This window comes from Anser anser (assembly GCF_964211835.1).
Source record: "Anser anser genome assembly, chromosome: 13".
Taxonomy (NCBI): Eukaryota; Metazoa; Chordata; class Aves; order Anseriformes; family Anatidae; genus Anser; species Anser anser.
In genome coordinates this window covers 21099655-21113718 of record NC_139734.1, presented here as the reverse complement: position 1 = coordinate 21113718, position 14064 = coordinate 21099655, and the positions used below count along the sequence as shown (strand labels likewise).

The following is a 14064-nucleotide window of genomic DNA, read 5'->3' as shown; positions in this document are numbered from 1 at the left end:
GCATGAGGACTGGAATCTGAATCTGCTCTGAAAGTAGGGTGAAATCACTAAAATCTGAGCTCTTCCAGACAGAAGGCGCAGGGCCTTCTCTACGGGGACTGATAAATAGGGTCAAGTTCTTACCAGGATTCTTGTTTGTCTCACCTTTTCACAGCACTGGCTCCCAGCGCTAACCACCTGCAGAGAGGTTTTAAAGCCAAAAATTGCTGCTGCTGCTACTGCACTGAACTAAAAAACAACAACAAGAAACCAACCCCAATGGCAGGAGATGCTTTCCTTCAGAGAAAACCTTTGTTCTGCAGCTGCTGGACTGAATGCTACTGGGAAATGAACACAAGCCTGAGGAATAAAAATAGCCAAAGTCAGTGACACGGGAAATTGCTGATGGACATGTAGCAGGACTCCAAGGGCAAGGCTAAGTCTCAGGCATATCTGTGTTAAAAGTGTCTTGGCTCCTTTTGTAGGATCAGGTATTTCAATTCTTGCCGACATTAGGGTGCGTTTCTAATTATTCTCCTAGGCCAGGGACAAGCTCTGTTAAGAGCAGAGCTTAAAACGGAGGTTTCTGTCACTCTGAAGAGTCTGTGAAAGAGAAGACAAACTCCTTGTGCAGAGCTGAAAAGAGAGTAGCTCTTGCAAGGACGTGGAGGACACAGGTCCTAAGGAACACTCAGCAGTTGGCTATCATCGGAAGCCAGAGAGCATTTCCAGGATTGCTGTAACTACTGGAAACTCCTGAAACAAAGAAAGATGAAAAGACTGCTCCCAGATTTTAACGCCAGGGCTGTGGTTGCTCTTTGTTGGCCAAAGAACACGTCACCGAGACGGTCCCTCTCCGCCAGGGCACACAAGGACTGCTTCGGGCTGGCGAGCTGCCGAGACGCCCGGCAGAAGGGAGGAATCGCCCCAGGTCGGGAGGAGGAAGGGCGAGGAGGAGCTGCAGACAGCCGGGGTCTCCGACACTGCTGTTTGTACAAGCAGGGCTTCTGGAGGGCAGGCCTTTATTGTGGAGCTGAGCTCGTGCATTTGCGGCTACAGGAGAGTGGGAGAGAAATGAAAGCTGACTGAACCACAGCTACCAGCCTCTCAGGTCTCGATAATTAGTTTAAATCCACCTCCTCTTGATTGGAGCACGTATTGTCACCATCTAAAGGGCTTAAGGTTGTCCAAGTGAATTTTTAAGAGAAAAGGAAAACATGATGTTGTTTGCTCCCCAAGCTTTTTAAAAACAAAGCTACCATTGCACGTAAGGCAGAGCAGAGCTGTGTGAAATGAAAAGAGCAAAGGAAGAGTCCTGACAAATGAATTACGAGGGGAAAAACAAGTTGCTAATGCGAAGGCTCCTGGTTAAGAGCAAAGAGCAGGCTGCTGGGAGGTACTAGAAACCACAGCAGGAAATATCACCGTCATCTTCTTGGGCTCTTTCTGCATTAAAGAAATATAATTCGGGAAGACAGGTTGAAGAGCAGAGAGCTTTTCACTCTGCAGCCTTCTTTTGTGCCCGTGTTACTCGTGTTACTACAGAGAGGACCAAGAAATTGTAGCTCTGCATTTAAACCTGATGTTTTATCCACATCATTCACAGACATGTGAAGACCAGGATAGGAAGCCTCACATGTTAAATTCTCTGAAGCACACATGGTGAAAGCTGAAGGGAGTGTTTGATGGTTGGCTAGTCTGGGAGGTAGCAGCAGCCTGCACAAAGTTTTTTTTTTTTATTTTTTTTTCAGCTTCCAGATTATTATGTCTCTTTTTTCTGTTCACAGTATTAAGGCAACGAAAAATTGGCTCTAGTCACGTGCTGGGAATATCTCGGTAGTCGCTGCACAGCCAGTCCTCCAGGCAAATATTTAGTCTAACTAAACATCATGAATGAAGAGGCTATTGGAGTATAAAGTAGGAGCATAATCTCTGAGGTTTTAACCAAGGCATTAGAAAGACCTAATAATAGCAGGGCTTTGCAGAGATGCTAAGATAAAGCAAAAGCCATCTTGAGAATGCCTTCAAGAAAAGCTTTGCCTGTCACCAGTCACTTGGCAACATGAAAGACAAGCCTGGATTGAGACTCACACAGGAAAATGAAGATGACCTAATAATAATTGTTATAATTTTATGAATCTGACATCCTGCTTGCCAGCACATCCTGAGTGACCCCATCAGATACCTCTGCGAGGCAAAAATGACTCTTTTAATATTTAAGCCCATGTTCAAATATTTCTTTAAGGCAAATTTTACCATAGAATGACAGAGAAGAAGATGATGCCGAAAAGCAAAAGAATAAAGTGTCTTTTCTCGGTGCAATACTTCCCCACGTCATTGCCTTGATTGTGCTCCAGTGCTCTCCTGTTCGCTTCAGCTGGAGCTTTTCTCTCCTCTACCACCGGAGCGAGTGGCCCTCGACGGCAAATAAGGCCCACGTGCAGTGCTGCTGGACTGTTTTCTTCTAACCACAAAGGGTGCCGAAAATATACAGACCGTGTTCCCTGAAGGCATTAGGAAAATCTTCGGGCAATTTTATTTCAAAGCCTGCTTTCCAGCTTACAAATAATGAATAACAAGGGAATCCGGTATCAATAGTTTGGAAGTTTTATTACTGTTGTCAACTTTCCTGTTATTACTGTTTTTTTCCAAAGCAATACGGTTTACCTATTGTAGTAAGAGGCAGATGTTTTATTGCTTATAAATGGTTCTGAGATTCTTGCAAAGGAAGTGTAATAAACACTTTTCTGTTTCCAGCAAAGAAATATTTTCCATTTATTTCCTAGAAGAAGGGGAAAGGCAAAAATTGTATACAAATGAATAAGGATATATTGATAGGAAATAAAAAAAAACACCTTAGTAATAAATATTCTAATATTCTGTTTTCTTAAAATAAGCTGAGGTTAAAGGCCACTCAATTTAAAAATTCATACATGCAAAGGCTTTAGACCACAAAATAAGGGTTATGTAGTCTGATCTAAATAATACCTATGTAGTAAAGGCTATTGACCATATGTAATAATTTTGGCATCATGCTGTCAATTTGCTTTGAGCTGGAACATTTCTGGAAAGAGATTGTCCAGTTTTGACTTCAGAAATTCTCGTGTTGACCCTGTGACTTTGGTGCTACAAGCCCTACGTTTTGGGCAACTTCGGAGAGTGAATCCATTCTGAGCTTAGAATGGCAGAAAACAGCGGCGGGAGGAACCCTGAGAGGTCCCTTTTCCTACAGCAAGGTACAGGGAGGCTGCCTCTGGAGATTAAGCGTTAGCTGACTCAGAAGAGGACTTCCATTGCCTGTCCCCTTTGCCAACGTAATGCTTCAGACACATGAGGCTGGCAACAAAGCTGGGGTCAATCAGTCAGGGGTCCTTCAGGAAGTTTACAAACACTTTATAATCTATATTTTCACTTGAAAATGCAAATTCCCTATTGCTACATCCCTTCCCTCCTTGCATGCCACTACACGACGCTCACTATTGCGCCTTGGGGGATAGCACAGCACCAGATCCCTGACCTGCAGGTCCTGAGGCTCTGCCATGTAATTGAGGCATCATGATGTTGGCTTTAGTAAGAAACATCTGTACGGGATGGATCTTAACCAGCTCTGCTGCTGCCCTCTGCATCGTCTACCCCGTGTCTCCCTAATGCAGCCGGATCCCCTCTGAAGGGAACAAGTTGCGTGTGAGACTCACATAGACTTTGGTGCAAGGTACTCCTGTTTTGGAATTTAGTTACACTATCCAGTCCATTCTGAATTTAGCAAAACTTTGTAGTTACTTCCTGAGGAATTCTGTGCAGAAGCATTACAAGAAAGGATCTTTCTGTACTTGTTCCCTCTTTATGAAACATGACAGCAAGCTGAAGAGATTAATTACGCAGGCTGAAAAGAGAAATTATGCAGATGAGGTGCCTGTATAACCAATGCTCTCTGTTTTCCAGCAGCGGAAAGATTTCCCAAATACCTGTATCCTCATGAAGTTTACTCTTCCACAGGAAGAAATGACTAGTTCCAGTGGTACACGTCTCGGTATAAAAGCCTCGTCTTCCCCAGCTAGGTAGATGCAGATTTGACAAATGCACTTCTTCAAGGTACCTTCTTTTTGTGTCTGTGCTTTGAAGATTGTCGCAGTGATTCACAGGTTTGAGTGCCCACTTAGAGGAGCTGTTTAGAAGACTGTAAACATGTTGATGATATTATCAAGCAGACTAAAAATAAAGCAGACGATCCCGTTTCCTTTAATATGAAAATATTTCAGTATTCTCTGCTCAGAAAACCATTCGCAGTCCTAGTCAAAGCAGCAGCAACTGGTTCATCTTCTATGGGAAAAATGTATTCCTGCTGTAACTTCACAGTGTCTTCACCAAGATCAAGGTATTTACGTTAGCGAGCAACTATATTATTTCTGTTAATATTTTTTGGGTGTATGGTTTTAAATACCTTTGCCATTAACATACTCAGAGTATGTTCAAAACCCTGAATATGCCTGCAAAAAGTGTTTTATTGTTTTCCCCAGAAATGTATAATCTAGGAAATCCATCTTATATAAACCACTACTGATGTCAAGGCATCGTAACATACCTAAAGGGCAATTTCTGAAAAAAATAGATGATGATAAAAGTGATGGCAAGATAGGATGAAGTTTGCACTGCCTCCGTCCATACAATATACCTGTTTGTGGCTAAATAGAGGACTTCGGTCTCAAGAGATGTCAGAGCGGGAGCTTTCATGAACTCTAAAATATATTAAGAAAAAAAGCACTGCACAAAAATGTCAGAAATGTCAAGACCTATTTTAGCGAGTGATTATAAAATACTTTTCCTATAATACTGAAAAAGTGAGAATTTCTTGCATTTTTGCAATGCTACTCCTGATTTCCAAGCCATTTTAAGGGTGTTTTAATACCAAGTTAATGTAAGGTATCATTTATTATCACTAACACACATTAATAAAAGAGTTATACCATCTAATGGAGCAGGAAAAATATAAATTTCTAATGAAGCTCCATGTAAAAGCTGGAATGCTAACACCATACCTCTGACTGAATGTCAGACTGGAGCAGGTTCCCATAAAAATAGTGAAAAATGCTACAGCAATGAACATTCGTAATCAACAGTAACTGCTTGAATCCCACTTCAGAAGGCAAAAAGATTCCTTGCTGTGGGAGTTCGCAGGAACTTTGTGTTGGTGACGTCTCTACAAGGGGAAGGGGAAGGGGAAGGGGAAGGGGAAGGGGAAGGGGAAGGGGAAGGGGAAGGGGAAGGGGAAGGGGAAGGGGAAGGGGAAGGGGAAGGGGAAGGGGAAGGGGAAGGGGAAGGGGAAGGGCAAGGGGAAGGGCAAGGGGAGGTCTGGGCCAGCAGAGGGCGCGGCGGAGCAGGCGGCCCAGGCCCCAAACGCCTCCGGGGCGGCTGCAGCGGGCGGGGAGGCGCCGTGCGGGGCCTGGCCCGGGCTCCGTGCTGCGGGGCCGGGGCCTGCCGCCCCCGAGGGGCTGCGGGGCGCTGTCCGCACGCACCCAGGGCCGTTTCCGTGCCCCCCCGTCTTCAAAACGGGAGAGCCTCCAGAGCTCGGGTGCGGAGATTTGTGAAAGAGGCATCAGGGAGAAGCCAGCCCAGAGCTGGGCAAAACGAACCGCTTGGCTGCGTTCTGCCTGGCTTTGTTCGGCTTCTGTAGAAACGTTCATTTCAGCAAAATGTAGCTGCGCGGTACCTGGACGGCACGCGGTGAGAAACGGTAACGACAGCCAGGAGTCCAACAGGCATTCCCACGGAGCTTTTTGCTATGTATGCCCATTGATAACGTAACTTGTAAACGTCCTAAGCTATAAAGCTGCACACCGCTTTTTTAGGGCATTCATGACTTACTTAACCTGAAACTGCAGGCTTATGTTTTCCGTAGTAGCTATCAAATGCTCTGCCAAGGTTTTTGTAAGCTTACTTGCTTATAAAGAGCTTGCTTCACAACATACAGGTTACTGCAACAAAATAAATAAATAGATACGAATACGAGAAGAATAGTTACCGAGTGAAAAATGTAAGAAATAGAAATGATTGCCCCGTGCGTTCCGCCAACGACGCTGCTGTGTTTGAGCACAGTCATTAACTGGGAAGTCATCAGCGGCCCCGAAATACACAGGGACATGTAACTGCCTCCCCGGTGACCAGGAAGATGCAGAGGACGAGGGTGTAATTGGGGATCCCGGAGATGCCAGGCAATGCCCAAAAGCTCCAGAACGACTGGCGTTACTGTGGTGAAGGCGGAGCGACCTGAAAGCTTCCAGCCAGCCCGTTCGGTCTTAGGCCGTGGCTGTCGGAGCCGAGAGCAGTGCCGGTGACCCGAGATGACCAGATGACTTTATGTAGGCCTCCGACAACAACTGTGCGCCACGCAGGGAGAGGTCTGTCTCCTTCCCCGTTTCAAGTGCTGTACTTTGCTCCAGTGCCTATGCAGACTTCAGTCACGAAGTATTTCTCATTTACATGACCTAGATAGAAGCATAGTGAGAAAGATGTTCCTTGATCTTTTTTCTGTTGGCTTGCTGTACTCAGCCTGGAAGAAAAATGCAATCACGGGAGCGCATTGTTTCTCCTACGCTGCTATTAGGAAGCAACGCAGGAGCGCCTGGGGGAGACGTCCAGGCAGAAGCCTGGCAATAAATGGACAGAAAACCACATGGAATAACTTCAGGGACTGTACAGATCTTGCCAAGGCCTTCCCATGTTCCTGTGACATTCCCATAAGGCAGGGTGTCAGAAATAAATCTTTTTGGAATAAGAAAACAAAAAGCAGAGGAAGTACCCAGGTACAATCTTCCATGGACTGTCACGATGGACATATCCATGAAGTAAGTTGGAGGAGCCTTTTTCTGGGTTTAGAATGGTTACTGACAAGCTACAGCTCCGCGTACTGATCTGTGCAACAGATAATGAAGCCGAATGTATGAATAAATCATCTGCTTAGGAAGTTACTACTTTTCACAACTTTAAATATTTCAGTCCAGTAAGTAGTACAAAAAGTAGATGGTTGCCCAAAAGTTTGCAGAATCCCAAAATACAGAGAAACTGTGGCTAGTAATAAGAAAGAAAAACACAGGAGATGAACTAGCAACAGGGTGGTGAATAACACTGCAAGTAAATGAAAATGCACACCGTCTTTGTGGTGGGGGGCCTCGGGAACAGGACACGAAAAAGTTTTTTAAAGAAATCTCATTCTGAAAATGGAAGTAATGATTCTAAAATAATAGTTTTTGAGCTTCTTTTGTCATCCAAACACAATTAAAATGAATGGAAGTATGCCCACTGATACTCTCGAGCTTTGAATTCAGGCTCCATCCTCTTGCAAAACTATGTCAAAATATACAAAAAAAGTCTGCCCAGTCAAGCATGGGTGGGAAATGTGAGACAAAAGGACATTGACAGAGCGTCTGTCAAATTACAGAAATTAGGGAAATAGTCCAAGCAATCATGAATGAAGATACTTTCCTGTAATTATGCCCAAATACCAAATTCATACACAACATAGTTTATCCCAAATTCTTCTATGCTTGTATTAAACTCAAAAGAATTCAAGGGAGATAATCATTTTGTAAAAATAATTTTAAGAAAGAATAGCCCTAAACCAAACAGCTTGCACAGCTTCCAATAGCTAACAAATATTTATTCTGCATATCTCAATTCCAGTCCACTATTACCTAAAAAGAGAAGTGTTGTGTGTTTGAAATCTTTGTCATTATTATGTCCATTGTAAACAGCTATTTAGACAGAACTAAAGCTACTGAAAGTGGTCTCCCAAAACTCATAGAGGAAGCTGACATGCTGTTCAGCTGGAAACAGCAAACAGCCTTCTTGAAGGAGAATTGATGTGAATCCTTTTGAATAGGAGATCTGTGCTCTGAGCACTCAAAAGACATCACAGAATACTAATCACACTACTTTCCAAAGCAAAAGAAAAATAAAAAAGGACAGAGCGCATCACTGAACTGAGAATGGTACATCTCTGGAGACGTTTCAGGGGGGAAAAGGATGCCTGTCTGCATCCTTGTCTATGTAGACTTAAGGAAGATCCCTGAAACAGCACAGCATAAATATTCCATTTGTATTTTATGTTCCCCCACGTGAGAAAGAGAGGAGAGATCTCAGCCTGGGTAAATTAACAGGGTCCTAGTGGAGTGAGGGAGACATGGTAACAATATCATTTTCTTATTCCAATATGCTGGTGGAACTTGAAACAGTACAGGAAGAAAAGGCACGGATGAAAGATTGCTGGAAAGAAAGGTGGAACTGCTTTGTTCTGCCTTTTTTTTTTTTTCTGGAGTCTGAGTTTTCCCCTGTAAGATAAAATAGGGGGGCTGCATGTCTCAGACAATGGGTTGAACAGAACGCACGCACCTCTCCAACCACATGATGCAGAACACATGCTGCGTGAGGTGCAAAGAATCACCAAAGGGTCCAGAAAGTGCTGCTTAGCACATCTCATTAAAATGCTTCACCTTTCTCTTTTGGAAGGGTAGTAAACTTCAGTATCAGGAATACTTAAAACATTTTTGTCCCTGACAAAAGGGAGAGATTGTCTAATAGTCCCAGTGCCTTGAATCAAAATACTTGCTACACTTGTCTGTGTTAGGGTGCTGTAGCAGGAAAAATTGACTCCAACCTTCTACGCTGCCATTTTTCACCACAAAATGAGAAGCTCTTAGGAGGAAATATACTGACTGTGAATGTGGCCAGGGGGGAAAAAAAAAAAAAAAAAGAGTTTCCTTCCAATAGTTTTATCTTGGGTGAGACTTCTGTGTTTGACATTCTGATTACATGATTATATAGGATAACACTCCAGCAACATTTTGCATTGTAAAGATGGAGATGCTCAGCATTTTGCCAGATGCCAAGCGATATTCTGATATTTCTATCTTCTTTTTAAATTGAATGACAGTCAGCATATTCACAATGAAGCCAAGACAATCTGCTATCAAGTTACAGTAGTGATATTTTCCCTGATGAAGATCCCAGAGCCTGTTGGAATAAAGCTCCTTAAAACTCAGTGCCTGGAATAGCTCCAGCTCGAATTGCTTTCTGTGTAATATAATTTTATATTTGTGCCAGTCTAATAAGTAGATCACTGGGTAGAGGCTTTTGTAAGTAAGTCTATACGTACTGCACCATTTCCTGGCTCCGTGTGCTCCAGTGTGTTGCAGGCTGTGTGCAGTGGGGGAGGTGCCAGAGCTGATCAAGCAGTGTAATTTTATACATTACTGAATCAGTGCAGGAGAAACCTGGAGGGACAAAGCATCATCTTGTCTTTGGACTGCACTGTAAAATCCTCCAGCTCTCTTACCCCAGCCATGCTCTGATACGTTTTTTGCTCTCCTTTTTCTGATTTTGGTGTGAATGATAAAGTGATCCGATGATGGCTCTCGTTATGGAACCTATTAGCAAGTGGACGCCCAAGCAAGTAGTGGATTGGATGAAAGGTACGATCCTTTATTACCATGTATTGTCTGTACTTTGGATCCTTGGAATTTACATGTCTGCTCCTGTGTTCTTTGTTTTGGGACGAGTTTATGCAGTTCTAATCACCCATATGCTGCTTTGCACAGTAGTTTTCAGAGGCACGGCTGAAGAGCGAGGCGGTTTAAGCCGTGCAGCATGTTGTCGGAATTTCTGCCCAGCCCCGAGCAGGGCTCTGATGCATTTGTTGGGAAATGCAGGCATAAAGTGTTTGTGTCTCATGACTCCATCATGCCTTGCACAGCGTCGTGTTATTACGTTTGGCTGCTTTAAATTTGCCCTGATTAGGTCTGTTTTGCTCATATCAGGTGATCTGATGCAGTGGCTGTGCAGCACTCATGTGTAGTTTAGGGTAACGCCAGGAGCGTGAAGTGCCGGTGGCTGGACAGAGGAATTCTGATCCTTCGGTGACAGGTCCCGGTTTGCTCGGGCTTCCCGGCGCCTCCTGCCCGTGCCGCCGCTCTGCCCAACGCCCCCACGGTCCCCGGCACCGCGACCAGTGCAGCCCGGCCGCGCGTGGGGCGTGCGAGGGGGAACGCGCAGGGCTGAGCACAGCCTCGCCGGGGAAACTCTCCCAGATAACTTGGCAGAACGACGATTTCCCGGCACATTTGCAGTTTCACAACACAGCCATAAGCTGTGACATGTTTTGCTTTATAACGCTCAGCTGTGCTACACACCGCTTGCTTCGGAGGGGAGGGCGAGGAATCGCTCACGATGCTAAGTGCTTTAAATTTCTCCTGAGTGGGGGGAAAATGTATCGACACGGTAGAAAGCACTGCTGTTAAATGCTGCTTCTGATGAGCTGTCTGTCTCGGAGACAAATGATTTCTGCTGTAAGGGATCTCCATTATATAAGGAAAATAGGTGCAAATTTGGCTTGTACGTTACTCACAGAAATGATTTCTGTAATGTGATTACTCAACTTATTGGAGGGATGAGCTGGATGCCCACTATAACGTCCTTAAGGCTTTCGGTGCGTTGTCATTAACGAGGGAATGGCTCACATTTCCTTTTGCTGGGGTACAGCTCCATCCTTCACTGGAATTGGGCTGCTGAGGTGCTCATCGGAAACATCGCAATTACGAGCAAACTATTCTTTTGCAAGCACGCAGTATTGGGAAGTGAATGCTATCTGAGGGACTGTATGTGGCTTGTACCTCAGGTGTTTGTCAGCTCGGGTTAATTGGGAGGTCTAAAGCAGGTCGTCAGGATGGATCCGAAAGCCATTAGATGTAGGATTGATTCCCATACTCCAGTGCCATTACTTGAAATCGATACCTAATGTATGGGCAGAGCAGAGTTTGCTGATCCACACCTTTATTTTCAGTATGTAAAAGATTTTAAAAGTAGACAGATTGTTATGGTATTTTAACTTATGAGTTAAATTATAATGTAAATTAAATGTCAAAGTGTGTGTAATACTTGTTGCTAAATTTAAAAATACTCCCTGCTACTTTTTTTTTTATCCTTTTTGGTGTAAACTAATTTCATCTTGGGTAACACTGGCCATAGCATGTGTAGTACCTACCAGAGGAAGCAAGAAGATCATTTAAACTAAAGGGTTTTAAATATATTGACTGGTCTGACAGTTATATTTCTCTACAAAGACTGCATCCTGCACCCATGAGGAAGTCAGGAGCAGACAGGATTGTCAGTTTTTTGCCTCTGGGCTTAAGCACAAATATAATGCAATGAACACAGTTAAGTAGTCACAGGATAGGTATTTTCCTTGGTAACATGAGTGCTACAAATCCACAGCCAGTAAAGTTGCACATCTACCCATTTTCAGCATGCCAGTATTAGAAGCCTCAGTTTTATCCCAATGGTTACTTTAAAACTCATTCTTCAATTGTAGGCAAAGAAAAGACCTAACAAACTCAAATGGAAGTGTGCCTAAATTAGTTTAAAACTATTTGGAAATCCCTAACTTCACAAAAATTGCCCAATTGTGGCCACTGTTTCCCTGTAATTTATGTATGTTCTGTAGGTCAGCTCCATTTGTATTCTGTGTGTCAGCTCCATTAGCTGTAGTCATTCCTCTAAATAGCTACGAATGCATCAGAGAGGTCGAAGTCCTGCCCAGGTAGTAATATCCAAGTGATAATATTGCTTTTGCATATGTCATCTATACTGAAAGGTACACTTCTTTAGCAGGATTAAAAGGTACAGTGAAGACATTTTAGGGAAATTGCCACATTATAAATGTGGCATATGATCTTTACTATAGAAAGCAACATGTTAATAAACAATGCATCTAATATTGCAACCATAATGTACCTTTTTATTCCTTAAAAATATGTAGGCAGTTAGCTTTATAGGTACAAGGTTGCAAATTATATCGTATTTCACTGAAAAATAAAATCTCTTTTTTTTTATTTGCATTTATCAGAATTATTTAAGCTATTATAACTTAGTTTTAAAAGCTGCTAGTACAGTACACAGCTTGAAATTAACTAGTAGTGAGTGCCAGCAGCATCTAGTAACTGGGGAGAAGATGGGAGAAAGACACAGCGATGATGCTAATAGCTTGAGACCTGGCTACCCACAGTGCATCCTGGTCACGGGGTGCTATTATCAGCCCAAGCTTCAACCAAGAGGAGACGCCCTTCTGTTCTGTTCCTTAAGGAAATGTTACTTGCCAAAAAAAAGTAAAACTTACTAGGCTCTAAGAAACATTATTATGACAAGCTGGCATCTTGTATTTACCCGTGGTTCCTATCTCAAGAACGCATTCATCTGGAATTAAACTTGGGCACCGCAACTGATGTGCTGGACAACCTGAAAAGGCCATGCGAGTCTTCAGAAATTGATTCTTGAGGCTTATAGAGGATTTGGAAATTAAGGGTCGGGGTACCTTTGTACTAAAGAAATTGTCTTGAGAGTGTACAAAAATATTCTGTACAGATTAGTAAATACACAGCAGAAAGCACTGTGGTAAAAAGGAAGTTTTCAAAGGGGCCGATAACATGACTTGTGAAGATACTTTTAACAAACATTTTCAGCCTATTCCTTTTTTTTTCCCCAAAACTTTAAATTTCTGTAAATGGTTTTGACTTCAGAAAATGTGCCAGTATATCTCCTGGTTTATATCCATTTTTGTACATAACTCAAATGTTTTCCTGGGGATATGTACTATGGCCTCAAAAATTACTTTAAGAGAAAGAACTTTACGTTGCCTTGCTCAAGTTCCATTTTGGCACAGCTGGGAAAACAAGTATTACCTGTAAAGCTTGCAAGTGTATTAATAATCGCAGTATTTTTCAAGCTGGTTCTGTTTTTCCTCTGATTATCATGTGAGTGTGATTAAATGACAAAAAACACATCAATGTCTACATCCGTAATGCTTTGACCTGCAGACTTGGAATACTTGTTGGCCTGTGAACCCCTGCACTTGCTATGAAACCCAAAGACACTCTGCAGTTGCTAGCACATTAGCAGTGAGCACTCCTGAACCAGAGGCCGTCTGTTTTAACATGTATGTGTGCCCTATGGAAGGTAACCCTTCCGAATTTGGGGGGGGATGGAGGGGGAGAGGAGAGCTATGCTACCTTGCTCCTGGCTCTCTCTTGCACCTACAGTTACTAAGTGCATGCCGGTTTGGGTTTTCATTGTGAGCAGAATCTACACGGCTTGCTCTGTACGTTTACAAATAACAGCATTTAAAAATTTTGTACTTCCTAAATGAAGCAGTTTACAAGTAGGTCATTTAATGCATGAACTCTTTTACAGTGAAGTGACACCTGTGTACAAATAAACACTAACTTTCCAAAACAATCCAATGAAACAAAATGAAATACGATGCAATGAAATACAGCTGTGACTTTCAGAGAATAGAGTGTTATTAAACAGCTAAAAATTAAAATAGGAAGCCAGTTATTTCTCAAGTACCTGTAAGTATCAATTCCACATGGAGTCCTTTATTCAAAGTCTTGGGGACCGGCTGTGAGGTTTGCCTGCCCAAGCCTCCAAGCCTGCAGTGGAGGTTTCTCTCATAATGCTTCAGATGCTCATTTCACAACTGCAACCAGTTTTTTCTCCTTAAACCTAGAATTTCTCCACTCTCAACAGGAGATGCAGACATGTAAAAAATAAAAATTAATTCAGTTGGTAAACTGATTAACTGTGCTGCACTGATCCTGTGAGGAATAATTATATGTTTAGCTGAAGGGTTTTCCTTAGCATGTAATTCCCTGATTTCAAGCTGCCTCATAAAAGAGAAAGGAAGAGGGGGGGGAGCTGAAAGCAGGGAAGCTGATGACGTGAGAGGACTTGTTAGCATTCACATCACACAGGGCTCCGGCAAACCCCTTCGCAGTCTCCTTTTGCTTTTCATTAGATCACTACCTGTTCTGTAGCAGTATGTCATGAACAGGGAGTCTCCTCTATTTACAGAGTGTAATATATGAAATCTTAGATTGTACTGGAGGCACAGCTAAATATTATGATCTACTGCAAAGGCAGCCTTACAGGAACTGAGCTGGATGATACTTAGCTGCCTTGATCCCCCTTCGTGACCTTCGAATCCCGTAATGCAAGAACTCCACTTCACAAGATACAATTTGAAACTTGAGCAGATAACCC

The 14064-nt window shown here is 43.0% G+C and overlaps 1 protein-coding gene and 1 long non-coding RNA gene across 4 annotated transcripts in view; one reads left to right on the top strand and one right to left on the bottom strand.

Moving 5' to 3' along the window:
* LOC310881000 overlaps nucleotides 1-14064 on the bottom strand; it is a 36990-nt gene that overhangs the window by 4937 nt on the left and 17989 nt on the right. Inside the window, exon 3 of one of the 3 annotated variants that reach the window (XR_014572039.1) lies at nucleotides 5359-6461. The exons of 1 other annotated variant lie outside the window; for it this stretch is intronic. This is a non-coding gene — a long non-coding RNA (uncharacterized lncRNA). Of the gene's footprint in view, nucleotides 1-5358; nucleotides 6462-9437; nucleotides 10762-14064 lie in introns of those variants that run through there. One more of the 3 variants, XR_014572040.1, reaches the window with a different exon arrangement.
* The window catches only part of LOC310880990 (connector enhancer of kinase suppressor of ras 2-like), a 186830-nt gene continuing 181298 nt past the window's right edge, over nucleotides 8533-14064 (top strand). The window contains exon 1 of the mRNA XM_083797611.1: nucleotides 8533-9443. Coding sequence (XP_083653737.1) covers nucleotides 9377-9443 — 67 coding nt within the window. The 5' untranslated portion in view covers nucleotides 8533-9376. The remainder of the gene's footprint in view (nucleotides 9444-14064) is intronic.